Source organism: Blennius ocellaris (assembly GCF_963422515.1).
Source record: "Blennius ocellaris genome assembly, chromosome: 11".
Taxonomy (NCBI): Eukaryota; Metazoa; Chordata; class Actinopteri; order Blenniiformes; family Blenniidae; genus Blennius; species Blennius ocellaris.
Genome location: NC_137660.1, coordinates 23,934,682 through 23,958,285, shown reverse-complemented (window position 1 = coordinate 23,958,285; position 23,604 = coordinate 23,934,682). Strand labels below are relative to the sequence as shown.

The 23,604-nt window shown below is 39.7% G+C and overlaps 1 protein-coding gene across 1 annotated transcript in view; it reads left to right on the top strand.

Moving 5' to 3' along the window:
* cbfb (core-binding factor subunit beta) overlaps nucleotides 1-22,543 on the top strand; it is a 29,986-nt gene extending 7,443 nt beyond the window's left edge. Inside the window, 3 exon segments of the mRNA XM_080504420.1 lie at nucleotides 14,913-15,029; nucleotides 15,151-15,246; nucleotides 22,455-22,543. Coding sequence (XP_080360546.1) covers nucleotides 14,913-15,029; nucleotides 15,151-15,246; nucleotides 22,455-22,526 — 285 coding nt within the window. The 3' untranslated portion in view covers nucleotides 22,527-22,543.
* Nucleotides 22,544-23,604: the final 1,061 nt, after the last annotated feature.

Genomic DNA, 23,604 nt, shown 5'->3' with positions numbered 1-23,604 from the left:
AGAGATCCTGTTTGCACTGCAACTTATTCTGGTAATTACTGTCACACACACACACAGACACGCACGCACAGACACACACTGGTACTTTGAGGATAGTTGTTTGTCTTGGAAATTTGCTAAGGCTTTTTATTGTTTGTGAAATATTCCGTTGAGTCCAAAAACTTTTGTGGTCTTTAGTCAAAGTCGATATGAAAAAAAGGAGGAAGGAGAAAACAGAAGGAGACGGGAGCTCATGATTTTCATGCAAACCAAGCTGCCTTTCTTTATTTTCCTTTCTTTTCCATCCATATATCGTTTCTCTTTACTTTTCAGTTTGTCCCTCTGCTTGTTGTTCTTGTATAAACACCCAAACGTCTCCTCCATCCATCCATCCATCCATCGGTCCACTTCCTTATTTTTTTCCCTTTTTTTTGTCTACGTCCTCACATCCCACCCACCCCACTCAGTAGGACCCTCCCTTCATCCGTTCGCCACCCCCCCCACCCCCTCCATCTTTCACCCTTTCCCGCCTTCATTTCCAAGCACATATGGTGCCAAACCAGAAGGGTAGCAAAGCCAGGTTAAACTTGGCGGCTGTACTGCATGTGTGTGTGTGTGTGTGTGTGTGTGTGTGTGTGTGTGTGTGTGTGTGTGTGTGTGTGTGTGTGTGTGTGTGTGTGTGTGTGTGTGTGTGTGTGTGTGTGTGTGTGTGTGTGTAAGTACAGGCTCTCTGTGTGTCGTCACAGACTAATGGGAGCCAGCTGTGGCGGAGGTTAATTTTAGTGTTAGCTGCTAACTAGCGAAGCATTAACCCTATAGTGGACTCAAACTGTAGCATCGTAGCAGCAGTGTTTGGTGGTAGTAGTAGGTGTTTATATTTCCACTATGTGGCCTGCGACCATTTTCTAAGACCACGTCAGAAAATGTGATTAAAGAAAGACTTTCAGTTAAGCTCGACAATGGAGTGCACAAAAGTAGTGGAGTCACATTAGAAGGATTGACTCACTAATTAAGTGTATATGTAATTGTACTGCTATGATACATTAGCTGAACTTTGTTTTCAGTATGTTTGAATTGTTCAGTATTTACCAAAGCCTAATACTTTCAACTACCTCTTGCGAGGGAGTTCTGCAGAATTTGCCATAACTACTGTCTTTGAAAGAAACAGATTAAAGAACACGAGAAGAAACGACTGAGATAAAGTATTGGCGGCCTCTTAAGCCCAACCTATACTCTAGACACGTAGGATACGCAAAGGTTTTCTTGAACCACCTCTGCAAAACCTATCCAGGAATTTCAGTATACGCTCTGCATACAGAACAACAAGGTGAAGTACGTCGACCACTAGGGTTGTGATTGATCCACGTCATGGGTGTTATCGAAAAATCGATTTTTCTGTAACAATGGGGAAATGCTAAGAAGTTTCACATGTGATCCAGATGATGGTGTAGAAAATGGAGTCCTCATTGGCGAAGTGCTGTTAAATTTAACTCGCCGTTGTATCAGTGAACGACTTCGCAAAACACACAACCTCAGCACAGAGGTGCCAGGGGAGAATTGTTTGTGTCGACGCCATGCAATATATCAGCCTTGATGAAGCAAGCTAATGTTTATTAGTGGATGAATGGCTACTGAAGGAAACATCAGGAAATATAAACGAGTTTCAATTGTTTTAAGCGACTTGATCTCACTGGAATGTCAGTAATAATCTCATAGCAGAAATCAGTTACATAGGGTTATAGCATAGGATTTGACTTTTTAAAAAAGGGTTAAAATTGCATTCATTTTTCGTGTAAGCCGTACTGGTGACCAATGCTTGTCAGGGTACGTGCACGGACCTCCGTGTTCTGCAAATTAGCCAATTGTTCAAACTTTGTCTGCTATTGTTTGTTGTTTCTACTCAAGTAAAGAAATCTTTAAATGCAGTATAAGAGTCACAAAGCAATCGATGATTGAGTGGAGGAGGATAAAAGCTAAGTTTCCCTCAGCCATGTGCTGGTCATAGTGGGGCTGTCACAGAAGTACAAAACCAGATGAAACATGCAAGCATTTTCATTCATTTTCAATCCTAAGCTTAAATGAATATTGTGTACGAATGTATTTAAACGTGATGGTGACAGTCCGAGTCCGCATCTGCTCAATGCCTCCGACAGCTTTCTAACTTTATCTGTCTGCAGCCGAGAGCTGCACCGCGAGTCAACACCCAGATTTATGTTGGCAGAAATCCACCGCTGACGTCTGCCAGTGCGAGCTGTGAGATAGACTGAAATCACTTTCAGTCCTCAAAACCAAAACAATGGGTTGGAATGGCAATTAAAGGGTTGCCTTTTGAACACAGTACAGAGATTACACATTTAAAAAATAGAAGCTCAGATATATAAGTGATAAAATTGGCAAGAGTGGAAACAAAAAATGTATTGACTTGAGTCATTCAGTGAAAAAGTGGTTTCATGCACTGCAAATTCAAAAAGACCGAATTTCAAATATGAAAGAAAATTGGTTGATTCGCTGAAATTTTGCAATTTATGAAAGTGTTTAATCAAAAAGAGAGTGTTATTATTTGCCCGGATTCACTGGTTCACTTTCAGCAATGTGGCTGCTCCTTCTCCCAGTGTATATATACTCAATAGGTAGCCTTTCTTTGTGGTGAACTCTCTCTTTATTCCGTTCTATCTTGTCATCTTTTCGCCATGCATGAGGTGCGTAGATAGCTACATGAAGCAATCATGTACAGCGTGTACGATCATTGTAAACTGAGATCTATCTTGATAATACAAAGGAATGCAAGAAATAGTCAAAAAGTGGAATCAAGAATGTGTGAAATGAATGGATAGAAGATGATAAATGCAGGCACTTGAATTTTGATTAAAGGTACTGTTTCATATTTGCAACAATATGAGTGACTACTTTTATAACACATACAGTGTTTGGATCTACTCTTTTTTTTTTTTTTTTTTACAATTTTGCCAATGGCCTTGCTGCTTGTACTGAATATCACGTCTTTCTTCCTCTGTTTTTGGCTCTGCAGGTCACATGATTAGATACGATTATTGCCCCACTGGATAAAAGTTGTGTCAGATTAAGCACGTTCAGAAGGAAATAGGACAAATATGAACACAGCTGGTGGAGGACTTGTGTTGGTATTTCACTGCGTGTGAAACGGATCAACTTGCACAGTCATCAAACAGGCAGTGAAAACAGTTTTAGCTGCGCAGCTCTTTCGCAGCGAGGCTGTAAACAAAACAACATCCAACAAAGTTGTGTGATTCAACTGTTTGCCAAAGGTGAGAGTGTCCAAGGCAGTGGGAAGCTGCGCCACTTTGCAATAGCTGCAAGATGATCTAGTTTTTACAGGCTGGCGCTATGATTCAAATGTTCGCACGTCTGAGTTATCAGTCCAGTCTGTGCAAAGTTTAACTGCAAGGGCAGGAGTCAATGCTACATTTTCTCAAGAAGACATTTGATACTTGATCTGATGGCTGTACGTTCACTCCCTACATTCATATATAAGAATGTCTCAATGTTACTGTGAAAGATCCAAAACAAAGCTGCAAAAGATGATGGATTTACAACTGATGAAGTTAAATCCATCATGATTGAACGACAACACTTCCTGTTTTCTGTTTTGAAAATGAAAGTACTTTCAAAATCAAAAGTTTTGAATGGCATTTATTTAGTTTCTCAGTCAAAACAATCTTTATAATGTGTATTTATTAGATTTCACATACAGTATGTATGTGAGTGTGAAGTTTACCACCAGCAACATGTAAAACGGGTTTATGGTGCCTGAAAAAAGTTTAAGTTGAGTTAGTGATACTCCCCCTGTGGTCTACTTGAGTAAATGTATTTTGTCGTCTCTGCTCTGAAAAGCTTAAATCATGGTCATAGGTTTAAAATGTGGAGGCAAGAAGTCCACAAACAATGGAAGTAATCTAAAGACACTGCATATTTGACCAACTCTATGGCAATTTAGTCATGTCAACCAAACATGACACTGAATACTTAGTTACAACATTAAAAATACTGTCAGTTTTAGTGATAACAGTAATATTCATATTAATACTGAAATAGGCAAAACAAGACACTGGCTTGCTATTAACAATTCATTTTCGAGAAACTGATCCCATACTGGATAATTATGTATGTATATGCAAAGTATATATGTAAGCAGTTGCATAGGAAACCATTAGAATAGCCTTTGAAAACCTTTTTGAATCAGTTACTACTACACTCATGTCAGAAACTAAAAGTTTTCTAAATGTTTTAAATAATTATGATTCAATGAGGAAAAGCATATCATGTAATTCATTGCAGTTTATGTAGTATTGTACTATGTGTACCGTACAGGTTGATACATGGTGATGGATTTGCAATATATTGTGCAGCCCTAGTGTTTATGTATAAAATTAAAACAAAGAAATGTTTAGGCTATGTGCAGATAACTGGTGACTATTTTCATTATAATTACATTTTCTTTTTCATTATTTAAAATAAATAAGCCTATCAATCAGTTGATAAAATGTGAATATTTCACTAGTTTTTGAACACGATTGTCAGGTTGTTGTGTTTAACGTTTACACATCAGAGTTTCTCAGATGTTCTCGATTGAGAAGAAAGAAGATCTGAGAAAAACTTCTCCAGGAAGCCTTTGTTCTCTCGCTTGCACACAGCCTCTACAATCATGTCTTATCTGCCACTTCTTTCATTTATTCATCAGCTTCAGGCTGTCACAGCAACGTTGTGTGTGTGTGTGTGTGTGCGTGTGTGTGTGTGTGTGTGTGTGTGTGTGTGTGTGTGTGTGGTATTAAGTTTCCCTCTGAACGGAAGCCGTGCCATCGGTGCGTGACTTGTCAGTGACATCATCAAAGCCCGACCACTAATTGGTTCCCTCTGCTACTGCTACTCTCTGTCCAACGATGTGTGTGTGTGTGTGTGTGTGTGTGTGTGTGTGTGTGTGTGTGTGTGTGTGTGTGTGTGTGTGTGTGTGTGTGTGTGTGTGTGTGTGTGTGTTTATCCATCCTGAGTGGCTGTTCGGAACATTTTAATGAATCTTGTATCATTTAAATCAGAATAAGTGTACCTTCATCTGAGCCTTTCAAAGACGTTAAAACCTTGTCACACACACGCACACACACACACACACACACACACACACACACACACACACACACACACACACACACACACACACTCGCAGTCCGCCTCCTCAAACAGGGTATCATATTTCCAGCTCCGGGCCTGAGATCAAAGACCACACCCACTCCCACAATGCACCCGTCCCCTCCGATATTCCTTCTGTTTAAAAGCTCTTTGTGTGTGCGGCCAACTCTTTTATGTCCCCATCATGCTTTTTGTGTTTGAGTAAATCTCTGTGTACACACGGCAGAGGCCGAAAGACTCGGGAGTCGAGCTGAGACGGAGAAAAAGAGGGAGCGAGGGTGGGAGGTTTGGTGTGAAATCCAGCACGAGTGTGTCAGCTTCATTCCTGTATTCTTAGTCCGTCTCTTCCAGTAAGTGAAGTGTGAAAACTGGGTTCACCTGAACACTGCTCCTCCTTCTCCAAGCTCCAGATGTTTCCTAAACATTATTTTTCTTCTTTTCTACACTCAAGCTTCATTGGAAAAAACTCAGTTGTTATAAATATTTGATGAGGAAACAAACAATACAGCATATATGAAACATGTTAATCTATATCCATACGCTAGTGCACAGTATCTCAAATACTTTGTATAATCATCATGACAGTGATTTGCACTCCAGTGTGTTCATTCTCTTTCCTAAAAGAGCCTCGTGGAGGTTTTTAGGATTATTTTGGTCACAGTAATTCGGTTTTTCTGTAAATACTTTAATAGTTGTGTTTTTCAACAAACTCTCAATCCTTCCTTGGAAACCAAACAAAACGCACATAACAGCCATTCAGACCAAGATGTAGCAGTTTTTCTTCTTTCTTTTTTTTGAGAAACAACACAAAAACAAGATTATGATTTTAAGCTGTGATTGGGAGGACCAAAGAAGGCTTTTAGAAAGAGTTTGATTTCATTTTTAAACAAAACAATGCAGAATGTGGAAAATATCAAAGGAAAAGGTGCTAGTATGACATATGAAAAGGTGTTTATTTGCATATGTATAACATAAGAGGACAATTATATCATCTATATCAAAAACATAATCATCAAAGACTCTGAAATCTGATTGTTTTATACGCACATAGAAAAAAGCTATATAATTTAGCTGGTTAATTAATTCAACAACTACTTTCCTGGAGTAATGAGCACTTCTTCTCAATTTATTTTCTGCACAAGTTGCATGCTTAAATGTACAGTCTGTAAAAGCTATAGACACAAAGAGCAGAAGCATACTTCTTAAAACCAACAACATACAACTATAAAAACAAAAATCATGAATCCTTTCACCAAACAAACATTTTTTATTCAGTCATAATGACACAGATCAGGCATTCACACGGCCCCAGAAATGTATTCCACAAACCAAATTAGTATAAAATAAACACATTTATTTCTTCCGAGCTTCAGTTGAGGTATTGACTTTTATCATCCTCTCTGGTTCTGTAACCTTATCTGCAGCGTGTGTGAGGATTTGCATGATATTTCCGTGTCTACAAAAGCCATCTGAACGCACAGTGTTTTTCAGTCCGATGCTCAAAGTCAGGACTTTGCATGGCAATGCTGAGACATTATGTGCCGAGAGGCAGTTAGAGACTCACTAAAGCGGGGCCAAGGGCCAATTCACGCGACTGACAATGGGAACACAAACTGTCAGGAAGCAGTGGAAACATTACTTTGCATGAGGAAAACAAATTATGACTTGACAAGAGGCTTTAGTATTTCAACCTTGAAGGTAATACAGCTTGATCCAACAAATTGACGGAATCTTTAAAAAAGTTTACGCTCAAAACTGATGCGCTTCTCTTATACGTATTGGGCCGAGTCACCAGGTGTTATGCGATAAGTCTGCATGCGTGGGTGTGTGTCCCATGTTGTTTTGCAGCTTTTGTAATTACAGGGTGTGAAGATGGGAGAAGAGAGAGTGATCATGCAATGGCAGAGTACCTTAGTATTATATTTCTGTACGTGCGTGCGTGCGTGCAGAGAGACAATGGATCAGAGGGCATAAGGTTGTTTTCACTTGGTGAGTAAGAACAGAAGGCCGGTAACCTGCTTTATCTCCACCTGCTGCTTTCATACCTGAAACACACACATATACTCTTTTTCAGTTTTCCATTGCATTTTGTCCATGAATGGGACATTTTTGGGGGTTTTTCGGTCTTTATAGTTGCCCCTTTCTGCTTCATATTTTCACATTTTAAAGTGAAATTCTTACATGCTGTATTTTTTTTTTTTATTATTGAAATTGTTTAAAATTGTGTCACCATCCTTTTCATTCATTTATGGCCACAAAAACAGACACAATTCATCTGTACATCATGATTGATCACACATTGTCTCACATATAAACTAAAAGAGTTTCAAGCTCTACCAATACTGGTACAATATCACTAAGAATGCCTTACATAGTGTCTGCAACCTGAATTCCTCACGTACTTGGTCCAATACGTGATCAGCAGGGTTGGGGGGTAAAAAAAATTAAAAACAAGATGTGCAGCCTGGTCATGACCCGAAAACTCAGGACTTTAGATAAGAGTAGGGAAGTCTGTCTAAAGTCTGAGTCTAACTTCACAACATCTTTTTCCCTCACTTGTTAATAAAGCCAGAGACACAGTACTTGTTCAGAGCAAAACTCATGAATAAATCCAATTAAAAAAAGTCCTCATTGGTTCTGTTCAAACTGGTGTGAATCTCATAGCCTGGTTCCCTCTCTTTCTTGGCCTCTTCCTTCACCTTTGTGGTCTTCCTCTCTGTTTCAACTTCCTCTTCAAACTGAAAGAGGACAACACGACGCCTGTGTTTCGCTCAGCAGAGTTATGACGGCTTTGTTGTTTGCTGTGAAAAAGACTGCTCTGCGTGATGCAGAGCGTGAATCAAGGCTGAATAACATGACGTTCACTCCAGTGTCTTGATCATGCTGGCTGCTTCCCTGGTGCCACGTCACCGTTCACTTCTTTCCTTTGGAACGTTTCGTGATCTTCTCTCATCAAGGGTCATTTTGTGACGAAAGGACAGATAGGAAGAAGGATGTAAAGAAGATAGAAATAACGGAAGGAAAGAAGAAGATGAGGGGAATGATAAAGAAAAGAACTTCAAATAGGCAAAATGAGTTGAGAAATGAAAAGATGGACAAACAGAAGGAAGATGAGGGGAAAAAGAAGGAAGGACAAGAGTGAAAGTGAGACAAAAAGAAGAGGAAAAGAGGAGGAACAAATGAAAGAAAAAAGACTGTAAAGGAGGGGGAACAAGAAGACAAAAGGATAAAAGAAGGTACGAAAGATAAGGTAGGCAAAGAAAGAAAGGAAAGACTTAATGAAGGAAACAGTAAGGAAGAGAAGAGAGAATTGTCTGTGACTGGGTGCTGACGCGCACGCACACACACACACACACACACACACACACACACACACACACACACACACACACACACACACACACACACACTCACACACGTCCATTGTGTGAATAACAGACACACACGTGCACACATACAGATGTTCGTGTGACTGTAGTCCTCACACGCAGCCTGCCAGCCACTGATGTAACATTCTTTGGGATAATAACATAATTACTGCGTTAAAGCAGCCATTGCTTTCAACTTACACACACACACACACACACACACACACACACACACACACACACACACTAAAGGCTAATTCTTGTCTCACTCCTTTGTCACTTTATGAGTTTTGTGCATCATTCCTGTGTGTGTGTGTGTGTGTGTGTGTGTGTGTGTGTGTGTGTGTGTGTGTGTGTGTGTGTGTGTGTGTGTGTGTCACACTACACATACGGGGGTGAGACGCACAAGGCGCAAAACACTGATACCCATTGTATTCACACACCTCGTGGGCACTCGTGTGTGTGTGTGTGTGTGTGTGTGTGTGTGTGTGTGTGTGTGTGTGTGTGTGTGTGTGTGTGTGTGTGTGTGTGTGTGTGTGTGTGTGTGTGTGTGTGTGTGTGTGTGTGTGTGTGTGTGTGTGTGTGTGTGTGTGTGTGTGTGTGATGTAGAGTCGTGGGTAGTTGTGCTGACTAGATGGTTGGCATTGAGCTGAATGAGAGGCAGTGTGCCAACACATCCCTCCACATCTGCGTCACACGCTGTGTGGCGGTGCACACTCTGCTTCTCTCTGACACACACACACACACACACACACACACACACACACACACGCACACGCACACGCACACACACACACAAATCATAGGAAGCGTCTATGATAGCTGAAGGCGCTGTGAACGTGTCGGCGTGTGTTACAGCTTTGCTCAGCAGTGCTGTCAGGTGAAGTAAGAAGAAAATAGGATCGGGCATGCGGCCCCAAAGAAAGTTGAGCTTGTATTTCACAAAAAATGCAAACATTCTCCAGTGACTGACCGTAAAAGTGATACACACTTACTCCCAAAGCTGCAGCTGGTTGCTGCTGTCAGGTAAAATCCTCACGGACAGGCTTGAATGGCTGTGTGATCCACTTAGAGAAACAGATCATCTGAAACAATACAAAATGCGTTAGCCAGAACATTAACATCATCTTACGCTCCAGGTTAGAAATATTTTAAACTCTTTATTTAATTAAAAGGAATTAAATACAGATTCAAACTGGGGTTTTTTTTTGTTCTTATTATCACTGTCAAATGATCAGCAGTGAGAGACGCAAATGTTGACAAATAATTTTAATAATACAGAAAAAAAGATAATCGAACGCATGATGGTGTAGTGTTTACTGTGCTTGTTTCATAGTGAAAACGCCTTTCTGTGTGGTGTCCAAATGTTGTATACTTCTGTTTTCTTGATATTATGAATTCCTCACACAGTAAGCAAAGAGTCAAAGGTTCAGATTCCACATAGACCAAAAACTAAAATATTGGAGTAAATAACAGTACATCAGCTCGTAGACCTTCCTCTCCTCCAGCAGTGATTTACATGAGGCATCATCACAACTTTGTGTATACACTCACCCAGCCCAACAGAAACTCAATCCTGCAAACATAAAAAAACACAATTGTCTTATTCATTAAAGCCAAAACTAAAAAAGTATGCACAATTGTGTCAACAAAACTGTATGAGTGAAACTTGATAACTACTTTAAACATCACAACACATCAAAATAGATTCAAAATTATCATTTAAGCTCTTTGTTGTGTTACAAAGAATCTTAAAACCAATCAAACCATCAAGGATGTAAAGTAAGTTTTCTAGAAGGTTGATAGGGCTACACAAGATTGTTGAAATTGATCGTTATTGAAATTTTAAATTGTGCAATATCAGAAGCAGAAAGCCAAAACATCAAGGAAAAATGGCCAAGTCTACAAAATATTTCACTTCTTTAAAAAGCCCACATTGAATAAATGCAAGCAAAAGAGCAGTGATGTTTGAATTGACACAAGTATATTATCATCATCCAGTTAAGTGTTCACAATATTCAACATAATTTATATATATACATAAATTGTTATGGCAAAAGGTAGAAAAAATACCACTGAGGACCCATAAATAGCTTCAGTCTCAAGTAGAAGAATCTTCAGTAGTAGTTTCAGCTTCTGTCATGGGCTCCATCAGACTTAATGGGCCAAGACCGAGTAGGACATCACTGCTGGTGTTTTTCTTGAATAGTGATCAATAAACAGATGCAACTGATGAGAAAGTTGAACTTTGAGGGTCTAAAATGGATCAAGTTCTTTGTAGGGAACAAAATAAATCCATTTTTAGAAAACATACAGCTTGCCTACTGTAAAACATGGTTGAGGTATCATCTTGCGGCGAGGCTGCGTTGGTAATGGAAGTTAGTACTGTATGAAAGAAATGACCTAATATGAAAACGATCAAGGCAAAATATACTGGCATGTGTAAGTACTAGGCGAGCAGGACAATTTGTTGCACTCATGGTGGAAACATTAAAGATGAACTAACGTTTTTTATTTTCATCGGATCCACAAGCCTAAAGGAACATGGACTGATACCAATGGAGATGATTATCTTGTGGCATGGCCCACCACAGTAATCCTAGTTTTTTTAAATCCGAAAATGAATCGCCCACCCTGGCTCTCAGTGATATTTGAAACCACTGCACAATTGTCAGAAGTCATTACAGGCAACTCAAATACTTTAAACATTGTCATGCGCCCAATTTTCATATTGCAATTGAGCATGAGGACAAGCTGTTTTGAGAGCATTTTTAATTTTTTTTGAAGGACTACTACAAAATCAGCATATATTTGTCTCTACTGCAAGTTTCACAAAGCATCATAGTCATCCATTCCTCGGTCTGCAAATGTTTTGCATAGAGGATAAATAAATAGAGGACAGTACACAAATCCTCTGGTGTGGTCCTTTCCACCGAAAGTAGGGCAATTTTATGCCAAACTCGGTTTTATAATGAGTCTGACTTTTCCAGCCTGCGTGTTTTCTTTTTCTGAAAGTGTGCTGCAGCTTGTGAGCGAGCGTTCTCCTCCGGACTTCACGTGTGTGTCTTCGTAAATGGATGTGGGGGTTGACATGGTTCTCTCACAGAGGAAGTCTGTGGTCGGGCCGTTTCTACATATTTTCCCCTTACACACACGCACGCACGCACGCACGCACGCACACACACACACACACACACACACACACACACACACACACACACACACACACACACACACACACACACACACACACACACACACACACACGCGTGCGCACAAATGAAGTTTTCTTTTAAAAAGCACCATGCAGCTCCACAGATGTGGAAGCCATTTCTCATGCTCCTTCCTCTCCCGTTTCACACACACATAGACACAAATACAGAAAAAACATTCACTCGCATAAACACAAAAACCCACAGTCCCTTGGGGTGCGGTCTCCCCTGCAGCCCCAGTGCACTGTGGGTAGCTGTGGTAAAAGAGGTCCTGTGAGAGGCTGTCCAGAAATAGCCCGGGTAAAAATGCAGGAACGTGGAGCTCACCCAGTGTCACACAGAAAAATCTAGTCATCTCTGTGTCTTTATGTGGATGGCTAGGGTTTGATTTTTGGTAGTTTAATCCTAAATACTTGCTTGCCCAGATAAAAGAACGATGTAAAAATGTTCCACCCTGAGAAGAATACGCGGTCTGTTTCACTGCTTCTTATGTCATTATAAAAATCTGAGTGGTGATCTTTTATTTATTTTTTTATATTTTTGAAGGATGTGTTTGCAGATATGTTGTCAGAAATAAGTTTTATTTGGTAAATGTATATCTTTCAAATAACAATTTGACATGCAGTTCAGTCATTTAGAGATCATTTCTTGTTTTTTTCTAACTGAAACGTTCGCTTGTTTGAAGGATCATAGACTATGAGGTCAATTTAAAGAGCGAAGGCTCAGTCTAAAGCCTCGGTTGTGCATCTCAAATAATCTCCATCTAGTTCAAAGAGCCAGTTCTCAGATTAAATTACCTGTTTATGTGTTATATAAAGAATCTGAGGTTCTCTTTAAAGAAACATGTATAGTCAGGTCTAAAGAGTCCAACTCCGAAAATCCCCATCAATTTTGAAGGCTTCATCTGTAGTTGCAAAATCATTTTTTAATATATAGTCTCTTTGAAATGACGTTCAAGGGCCAAAGGTGCTTCTATGGTCTAGAAGGTTTACACACACACTACACACACACACACACACACACACACACACCTTCAAAGACCATGTTAGAATCTCTTTTCATTTCAGTCATTGTTTCATTCCACGTAAGTTATTTATGTGTCATTTATTATCATTTGTTTTGGGCAAAAAAAAAGGATGATTGAGCTGACAAGCTTCTCAGAATGTTATATATTTGGTTAGAAAATGATATTTTTTTGTGGGCGTATAGCATAATTTTCTAATCATACAAACGTGACTTTAATGACGTTAGGATTACAATTGATCTTTGAGTGAAGTTTGAGTATCATTTCGAGTGTACTCTGTTGTTTTGGAAATCAAGCGCATGATCGTCTATAAAAATTTACGTAATACTGATTTCATTAGATGAGCAACTTTAGACTAATTGTTTTGTCTTGGTGCAACCATTTATTAAAGTGTTAAGTGTCCCTGAGCTGTTTCCGTTCTGGAAAAGCAGCTGTTTTTTTCCAGTGTGCATGACCTCCCAGCACCAGACAGGCAGAGTTAGCAACTGGCTTGTGAACAAAGCGAAGCACCATGGAGAGCTGGATATGATTATTATTATTATTATTATTATTATTATTGTTGTTGTTGTTGTTGTTATCATCCCCATGAGCTGTTGGATATGGAAACAAAAGTGAAAAGAGAATTACAAAAATGGGGATAAATCAACCGTTTCATTAATGTAACTCCACGTGTCACTGTGCATCTTGTAGAACTGTTTGTTGTGAATTTGTTGAGGCAAACTATTTTGATATTTGGTCACTGCTTGTTTTCAACGACCCTGGAAATTTAGGACGGAGAAGTAGCTTTGTAAAAAAATATTGTCAGACTGACTGGATTTAAGTGTATTTGATTACTGACTCATTAGTATATAGACACAAAGCTCTATTTTTTTTTTGCTTTCTGCTAATTTATGAATTGTTTTAGTTATCATTTTGTGTATGACAATTACGCAACAGGAAACGCTTCAACTGAATGCTGCAGCCTCTTTTTTCCCCCGCGCATTTTCCAGCTCTGCTATCTGTTGATTGACATCAGCAAACTTTGCTTTCTTAAATTTCCTCTTGCTCTCTCATCCATCAGCCAAATATCGCTATTGTCGAACCTAAGTAGAGAGTTGCAGCGGGCCTGGCTTTTTCTACAGCAGCTGAGACAGTCCAGCAAATCCAAACAGAAATGTGTCTGTGATCCTACAAATGCGAACATTCCCTCACCTCATGAAATTACACACATGTGGTGCTTGACTTTACAGTCCTCCTGGACTTAAGCCATATGTAACATAACCTGGGGGGCAGAAACAGACAAAGCCCGACCCTGCCCTGTCTGACGGGCTGACATAGCCTGGGATTACTGTGCTGTGCTCAGGATACACGCTGAAGATAAAGTAGTTAATGAAATACAAGTAAGCACAATGAGTCCCACTACTATCACTCTTGTGTCACCTTCTGTCCTTCTCTCTAATTCACAGACAAAACAACCACTGTACAAGGCCAAAAGCAGGGAGAGTGTAATGTTCTGTACTCTTTACTTATTATCAGACTTAACTGATTTCCACTTGAAATCTAAAGGACATGGCTAATTTTCCAAAAAAAACCTAAAAAAAAACAATATGTTAAGAAAGGGCTTACAGTTGGGTTGGATTTGATCAAAGAGCAGCGTGTAAATGAAGTCATTTAACACAGAAGAGAAAAAGCTCTCCAAGCAAAGTAAGGCCAAAACACAGCTCTCGGAAACAAACACACTCTCGACTCATGGTGCTTATGTGTCATTTACACGTCCAACGCTCTGTTGTAGCGTCGGCGTTGACGTAGTTGGTGGTTGTTGCTGGTTCACAGCAGTTAAGAATGAGGACAGGGTGAAGACGTCCCCCCTCGCTCTCAAACACTGAGCTTCACATAATTCTCGAGAGAACAGACGACAGATTCTGATTTAAGATCAGGAATGGTAATCTGTGCATGAAAACTTAAGGTCATGTTGAGCTGCTGCTCCTGCCCGCGGCGAACGTCTAACCACTGCGTGGCGAATCTCTTTCGCCATGAGAGACGGAGAACAGACCCCCTGTCTGAGTCTTAAAAACTGTCTGATCTCAGATGTGATGTTTTGCTGAAGTGTCTCAACAGGTTTTTCATACAGGTGTTGAAGGGCTGATTTCAGTTCTGGCCCTTGTCGCCTCCCTCTTGTTCTCCTTGCAGGTTTATTTAAAGGCTCCTATGATCTTGAATGGCGTGTGTGTGATGTGGAGGGGCTGGATTGACCTGCAGAGGCTGGACGGGATGGGATATCTGGAGTATGACGACGAGAGGGCGCAGGTAATTCAAGGCATTTCGCACAAACTGCCATCGGCCGAGAAAAGAGGCGGCTAAATTCACTTTTGCTCTGTGTGTGTGTGTGTGTGTGTGTGTGTTTCTGTCTGTGTGTATGTATACGCAGCATGAGGACGCCTTGGCTCAGGCGGCATTCGAAGAGGCCCGGCGCAGAACCAGAGACTTTGAGGACAGAGACCGATCGCACAGAGAGGATCTAGAGGTGAGAGGGCAGCTCCCGATAGGCCAAGCAGAAAAAATAAAAGACCAATCCACTTCCTCGCTAAAATAGATCCAGCCTCGCAAAAAGCCAGTCCAAAAAGGATTTTAGTCGTAAATAAAACGACTGCGATTAGTCATTTGCAAACTCAACCCAGGAACCGGGTTATAAAAGTTGAGTGACACCAGAGTAACTTGTTTTACCTCAAGCATGTTGGGCCTCTCACCACAGTCATTATCACTGCTGGTGATGTTCTGCAGGGGGTATATACATTTTCCCAGGATGATAATGACAATAACTGGAGGCTAAAACTAGTTATTTACTTAAAACACATTTTTTAGAACTGGGATTCAAGTTTGTGTAACTGATGAAATTAAATAATGTAACAAGCTTGGTTGCAGTTACAAATAATCGCTGATTATATAAAGATTAAAAGCCTCCAGCTGGCACGAGAAAAAGTAAGAAAAAATTTTGATCATCCATGTATCCCAACAGTTTATAATGATTAAATCCTATGACAAAAAAAACATCAGGATTTGTAGCAGTCAATAAAAAAGCACTACTTTCAAGAGATTCAAGCTCTGTAAGAGGGAGCCTCTCTCACCGCAGTTAAAAAAAACACCCTCATCTTAGGGTTTAGCTCCTAATTGTTCTTAAGTCTTCGGGTGGCTTTGCGAGATGTGATTTTAGCAAAATGCAATAGCAGAACAGCTTTTATAACTCTGAAAGTTATAATCTCTACATATTAGACATTTTCATAGATTTTGCTGAAGTATCAAAAGAAGTTACAATCATATTTAATTTCACAATCGTATTTAATTTCGCCTATACAAGTATTTACATACATCTTTTTACTAAGTTACATCATCAAATCTCTAGTTTGTCTTTCTTTGCTTAGTGCTTGGATTGGCTAAGGGTTTGTGTGATGTGTGCTTGTGTGCTTTTATTTTTTTAAATGATTTAAATATTATGTCTCCAATTATAACCTTAGGTTTAGTGCATGATCAGTTTGACAATACATCGAATCTGATATTTGATTTGAATTGATATCAATGAACTATTATTGAGTAACTGATTCAGTTTTGTCACATGTCCCAAAAGCCTGCGAAGGGAAAGTAGTTTACTCCCCATTGAAAAATACTAATAATAATAGTAATAGTAACACAGGTCGTGAATATATTTGCCATTGATGTTTATTTTAAGTACGCTTACATTTATTTCAGGATTTGAAATATGAGCTCATTTTCACTCACATTTACAATTTGCAAATTGTCTCAATATGCATTGAATGAGTGGAGACGAACTCACTTTCCCAGCAAGGCTTTGGGGAGATCAGTGACGCCCTTCGTAAGTTGACGCACTCCGAATGAACCACAAATTCTTATTTTTTTAGGACCCTGTGGTTTCTAAAATCTGGGACTGATGACACACAGACAGCCAGCAGAAAAGAACAGGGTCTGTGTCCTTCGTTTCTCACCATCTATCACACTGTCATGCACTAAACCACCACCCTGTGTGTGTGTGTGTGTGCATATTGGTGTGTGTGTGTGTGTGTGTGTGTGTGTGTGTGCGCGCGCGCGCGCGTCCACCTGCTTCATTTGTGAACGTGCATTCTTGTATTTGTTCATTGTTCTGTGTGCACAGGTGTCTGCTTGTTCTTTTTTTTTAAAATCATTATTATTTATACCTGCCTTTATGTGTTCAAGGATGTGCATGCAATTTAATGGCTTTGTGACGAGAGAGTGCAGACCGAAAAAAACAAAAAAAGCATGATGTGACTTGTTTTGTAACTAGCTTGCACAAAAAAGGAAAGCTTTGCGGCACATGGTCCTGCAGAAGAGAAAAGGCAGGGACGAGAAAACGAAGAGGAGGAGAGGAAGAGATTCTATCGAAGGTCATCTTTCATCTGACTGATCTCATGTTTCTCCCCCCGAGGCTCCAAAAGAAAAAGAAAACCTTGTGTCTGCCGCTGGAATCAATATAAATACCATCACCATCGTCCAAAACACTTGCGGTGCCACTAAAAATTATTTTGATTCCCTGAATACGGCCATTGTGTCCGGAGCTAATAAGTGTTGTAATCTACAACTCTAATGATTTAACTGGACTTAATGCCTGTCAGTAGATCAGTAGATTTGTTATCTCCTCACACATGAAAGCCAAGTAACCAGAGTAATTCACAATTCTGAGAAATACACATATCCGATTCGTCTATAACAAGCAAGCAGGAAAACTAATCTCTTCGCTTCAGAACTTTATACCAGAGATGAAAAATGGGCGGCCCCCTTCCTGTGGGGGGGAGTCGGCCAGTTTTGACCATTTATGATGGGAATAGGAAGGTCATTCAACCACATGCATGAATTGGAGGTATTTCTTGATTACTGTAAACCCCAATGCTTTTCAATTTGGAAACTATCAATTCAGTTCAGTAAACCAACATGAACTCTTTAAAAGAAAGCAGTACGGATAACGGAGACCAATCACATGCAATCAAGTATCTGGAGCTGGTTAAATTCCAACTGCAGCAACTGTGTTCAAAGCATAAGAACTTCAATTTAAAAATACATACATACATGAGCTTAAAGAAAGTTCAAATGGAGACGTTTTTGTACAAAAGACAATTAACATACTGGGAAGAAGAAAAGCTACTTTGAGAATTTCTGTATGTATTTCGTGAATAATCAGAATTTGGATTATTCCAGAATGTAATAGAATTATCAGTTCGTTGATGCGAACATTGAGCTAATTATTTAGTTAGCTATAAGAATGATTATCTTTGTGGGGTTTTTTTCTCATTAAATTAATAGCTATAATTCTCATGTGGACTGTCGTCATGAGACAATTTGGCCGTCTGGCTGTGGGGATGAACTTATTGTGGCCCTTAATGATCTACGCCGCCCACTCCTGCTTTAAACTGCTGGCCTGCTTCTATCTAACATTATAATATAACAAAAAGCTACATATCAGCTCCTCTCAAGCTTGTTTACTTCACCTTTGAATGGTTTAATGAACTTACAGTTTTTTATATTTCTGTCTTTAAGTCAGAAATTATCATCAAATGATGTGGATGTGGCAAACTGGTTAGTTTTTAACGACACTACCCATGCCTAATAAATAATAATCACTTTTTTTTCTGTTATTAGCAAATTGAAAAATGTTTCCTTCCTATAATCTTAAGTAAAAAAAAAAATATTAGCCAAAAAGTTATTTCTACATCTGAAGAACCACTTTGCTGTTATTTTCATGTACTTGTTTTTACCTGCTTTCTGTGATTTGAGTGTGAAGGACTCCTGTTGACTCTCTGGTGATTAGAGGAATTATTGCGTCGCCTATTTCATAACTGTACGAAACTAAATGAGTGCAGGGGTGATGGTAACGCCAGTCACTCTGGGTTAATACAGATCCGCTCTGAGCTTTGTCTATGGGTGTGACTGAGTATTGCTGAATAACAGCCTTTGCATTTCTGTGGTCTGGACTCCACCTCACAGTTTCTGCCTAGCTCGTGACCTCTGCATCACTATGTGCTGTATACAATTCAAAAGCACAATCGTTCTGCCATGTATTGAAAGTAAAGCACATTTTTCTTCATCTACTTTAGTGCATACTTCACCGACAGTGAATTTGCGCTGACTTCTTCTGTTATAAATCAACAACAAACAATCAGATGAAGAAGAAACATTAACATCAGTACTATATGAAATGCATTTGAGTGTATTTTACACGGCAAATTTCACGGACTTACAATATATCACACTCTTGAGAAATGTTCTATGCTGAGATCGACAATTTTTGAGTAAATCCTCGCCATTAAAAAGTTATACAGTTTAAATATCACTGGAACTGGAAGTAACTTGTACCTGGGAAAGTAACAAGGGTTATTTGAACTCATCTCCCTCAGTTGGACTTTTGTTATTAACGTACATTGCTGGATATTTGCTCTAACACAGCATGTATGTGTGTGTGGTTTCATGACAAAAACAAACAGTGCCAACTTGTGGCCCGGCATGCTAACTACATCGTTTTTCAGCATTTCTGCAAATTATGTGTAAACGGACAGTTTCAAAATGTTGCCGTGTAAACGTGAAACTTTTCAAATATTAAAACGCAACAACTATGAGCTTTTACTTGAAACATTGTCATTTAAAAGGGGCCTGAGTTTCCAAGGATTTCCAATTTAAATTTGTTACCAAAATGAGTTACTTCACGTTGCCCTAACCGTTGTATTTACCTGATTAGCGTTAAATTAAAAAATATATATTTTTCACGCATTTTAAACACTACTGTTATATTAAGCTCAGTAAGAGAGCGATTGTCTTCGTGTGAGACGTCGCTGAAGATAAAGCTCTTTTCCCAAATGCAATTTTGAAAGCCTTGTCACTTTTGGCAGGAATCACATTTTTCATCCAAAACCAGTGAAATCCCACTGATTCAAGGTCAGGAGGTAGTTGTCAAAGTGATGGATGGAGAAGCAATAAATTGATGAGAAATGTGCCATTTAACTCTACTCTGCTCTGTAAAACACACACACGCGCACACACACACACACACACACACACACACACACACACACACACACACACACACACACACACACACACACACACACACACACACACACACACACACACACAGCAGTACAGCAATAAGAGATTTGGTGGTGAATGATGAGCTGGCACTGAAAGCATTAATATATCATTAGTATTGATCGCCATCAGACCCCCTACTTTGACCCACACTTGCACGCACACACACACACACACACACACACAAGTTCACGAACACGTTTAGTCTGTGCACAAACTCGCAGATACAGCAAATCTGCTCTGAGTTCGTCAAGATGCGCTCACACACTTCACCAGTATTGAGTTGTGGTCAAGCAGCCCATAGCAGCTCAGCGGGCTTCCATCTGTCCTCGGGTCAATACAGAAAGCTCTCCTACCCTGATGATTAGTGAAGACCACTCCTTTTTCTGAAGACCCAACACTGTACCTAAGCGCTGTGCGTCAAATTTAAATGCTGAGAAAAAAACAAACAAAAAAAAAACTATTGCAGGGAAGGGAAACGGAAAACTTTGTCACAGCGGATGTTTTGACTTGTCAAACAGGTGCAACCAACTGCATACCTTTTTAATAGCTGTTTGACACCTTTTAACACCCCTTTGTATGTTAGTCTATGTCCTCACTGCCAAGCCTGTTATTGCATGAGGTTAGAAAAGTTATTCAAAAAGTGTTCTTAATGAGCTATATTGGACAGGAAATGTTTATTGTAATTATAAAGGACTGTTCTCTATTTCATGCTCAGTAAGTATTTTTTAATTTTTAATTTTTTTGACAGCTCAGGGGACACAAAATATGGGAAACAGGGCTGCATGTGGCCCATATCTGATACGAAAAAGATTACAAGAGGATAGAGACAATACAGAAATTGGCAAAATACCGATAAATATAATCCATGTCTCTATAAAACACACAGTGTTGCATGTGAGTTGTTATCATCATGATCCTCTTTGCCCTCAAACTAAAAGGGAAGTTCATTTAGATGCCACTTTGGGTCAGAATCTGGTTTTCTATCTGCACATGAATATTTGATAGCACGGTTGATTAAAAAAAAAGAAAACAACAACAAAAAGCTTTCCAATGGAGAGCGACAGGAGCTGGAGTCAGTCTGGCTGTGAGGGGTCGAAATGGTAGTATGACATAGTGTGTGGGCGTGCATGTGTGTGTGTGTATGTGTGTGTGTGTGTGTGAGACCGTACGTTGCTATAATGGTGAGTCACTGAGATGACACAAGCTGCATTCCACTTGGACTGAACAACCCGTTCACTATCTCTGTCTGCATTTCTGTCTGCTCTGCTCTCCGCTTCACCTCTGCCTGCACTTTCTCACCCCTCTCACCCCTTATCCCCGCTCTCACCCGACCCCTGCTGAACTCCCTCAGCTATCGCTTCAGTGTAAACATATAACCACAAGTATGTTTTTTTTACTGCAGCAGAAGGTCGTGGCGTGCCATCGCAAACACGCACGGCACCGAGTCAGGAAATATTTTTAAAAGTCTTGTCATGCTGACGCTGTCTGTTGATGACCTAATCATGCACTTGGTTTGTCAGACAGTTTATCTGTCTGTCTGCCTGCAACCTACCAAAATATCAACATCAGTGAAGTGGAATAACAGCACTGGTGTAGTTTTATGAAGCTGTCTTCCTCCCTCTAGTGGCAGTTTCTGGATACTGCAACTTCTAACTTCATACCGGTATGTCACAGTAGAGAGTTTCAAACTCATTTATTCCTATAATTGGCCATTCAAACAAGCAGTACATCGATTAGAGTGTGATTATGTATTTTTCTTATATATATTAATTAACCTTAACCCAAGGTTTTCCAGAGTCCTTCAGCTCAAGATCCAAAAGAAAGATTTGGTGACTTAAAAGAAGGCAAAAAGTAAAAGTGCATTTAAGAAAGATATTTGAGGCAAATGCAAGAGAGGAAAAATATGACCTGCAGATTTCCAATGTTCAATAACACCACAATTCATTTTTAAAAATTACAATGAATGAATGAAAATGTGCGTGCGTGTGCGTGTGCGTGTGTGTGTTGCTTCATTGGTTAGTGATAGATTTTGATAATAACCGTTTATCATATGTGATGTCGTTTGTATCGTTCATTTTATTCTGTATGTGTGTTGATGGCTATTTGAAATGAGCGGTACCAGGGGTGTCCAACACAAAGCCTATGGGCCAAAACTACGCTTCATGTGGCAGATCCACCAAGCAAATTGTAGAATTTCAAAGAAAACCTTTATTTTTTATTTATTTTTTTAATCTTAAGAGTAGCACATAATACGAAGTCCTGATGGGTGTTTTTACACACTCACCCTGACAGCAGGGCTTTGAGACTAGTTTGATAGCAAGGGATCACAAAGCCCTGCTGCCAGGGTGAGTGTGTAAATAACACCCATAATGCAACAACTATAGGAGAAGTTTATATTGTAGTCATTATCTGTAGTTATCATTTTCAAGATGAAATCGGGGTGTATGTGGCCCCTGATTTATGATATGTTTGACACCCCTGAAGCTATACATATTTGGTAAATCCATACTTAATTTGTTGTCTTTTCTCTCTGATCCCTCTCTTACTTTTCTTCTTCTTTCACATCTATCCTCCTCCACACCTCACTCCCTTCTTTCCTCCACTTCCATCCCTCTGTCTCCCCAGTCCAGACGACAGCAGGACCCCAGCCCTGGCTCAAACATGGCCAACACTGACGTGGAGCACAAAATGCGCTGAGGAAGACAAAGACGAAGAGACATCGGGGGGGGGGGGGGGGGGTACACAGTCCATTCACTTTTAACATGAGCCGATGGAAAAGAAGAAAATCAAGTGCAGTTGTAGACCAATTGTCCAAAAAATATTTCCAACCAGAGTCATTGTGATGATTTGTAATTTAAAAATTTGAATGTATAAGTACAGAGGCGTCTTGAATGGATGGAAGCTTAAAGGAAAAGGAGAAAACTCACAAACAACCTGGACAAAAAATACAAAAACTGATTCAACGGATTTAAACGACACGTGAGCAACACGAGCGGTTAATTTTACACCATGCGACATATTCACAGTTAGTCAGAATTAGTCAGTCGAACTTAAAAAATCTTTGATATTTTTTTGCTCAGGTCTAAAAGGATTTAATGGGTCGCGCTGGTTTCAATTACCCAAAAATGTTTTGCTATTAATACTTGATGTTGAAAATAGAGAGAGGCTGTAAGGGGGCATGGTTGTCACTAATGGGGGGGGTGGGGAATTAAGGAACTGGAAGAAGCAGAGGAGTTAATGAGCGAGATACAGTGCAGCACTTCACATATGTTAACACCCAACTATTACCATGTCGCGTCCTAAAACCTGCTGTTTTCTGAGACCAAAGTTCTCTTTGCTGGAAAAGGGGGGGGGGGGGGTTCAGACATGGACAGCGAGCGAAGGAGGGAATGAAAGTTGAGGCAAAACTTTACCTGTACACACAAAAATTTAAGAAACTGAGTCAATTATTTCTTTGCATTAACGGCGCTTTCTATCAGTAAATCTAATATTATTAGAAAGCCTGATTATATCCATTTTAAATACTTCCATTTGTAAGAAGCATCCATTTGTGGGATGAGCAGCAGAGCTGGGTATGTGGGTTGTGGCGATGTGCATGGTGTGGATCTTTCACGTGCTGCTGAAGCTCTAATTAAATATTAATGAAGTGCTGGTATGTTTTGTTGCTTCAGACTTTATTCATTTAATCCACCAAATGGAAGAAAAGAGCAACTTTCATGTGTGCTACCGGCATACTCGACTCTGCTGTTCATCCCACAAATGCATGTTGAGCAAA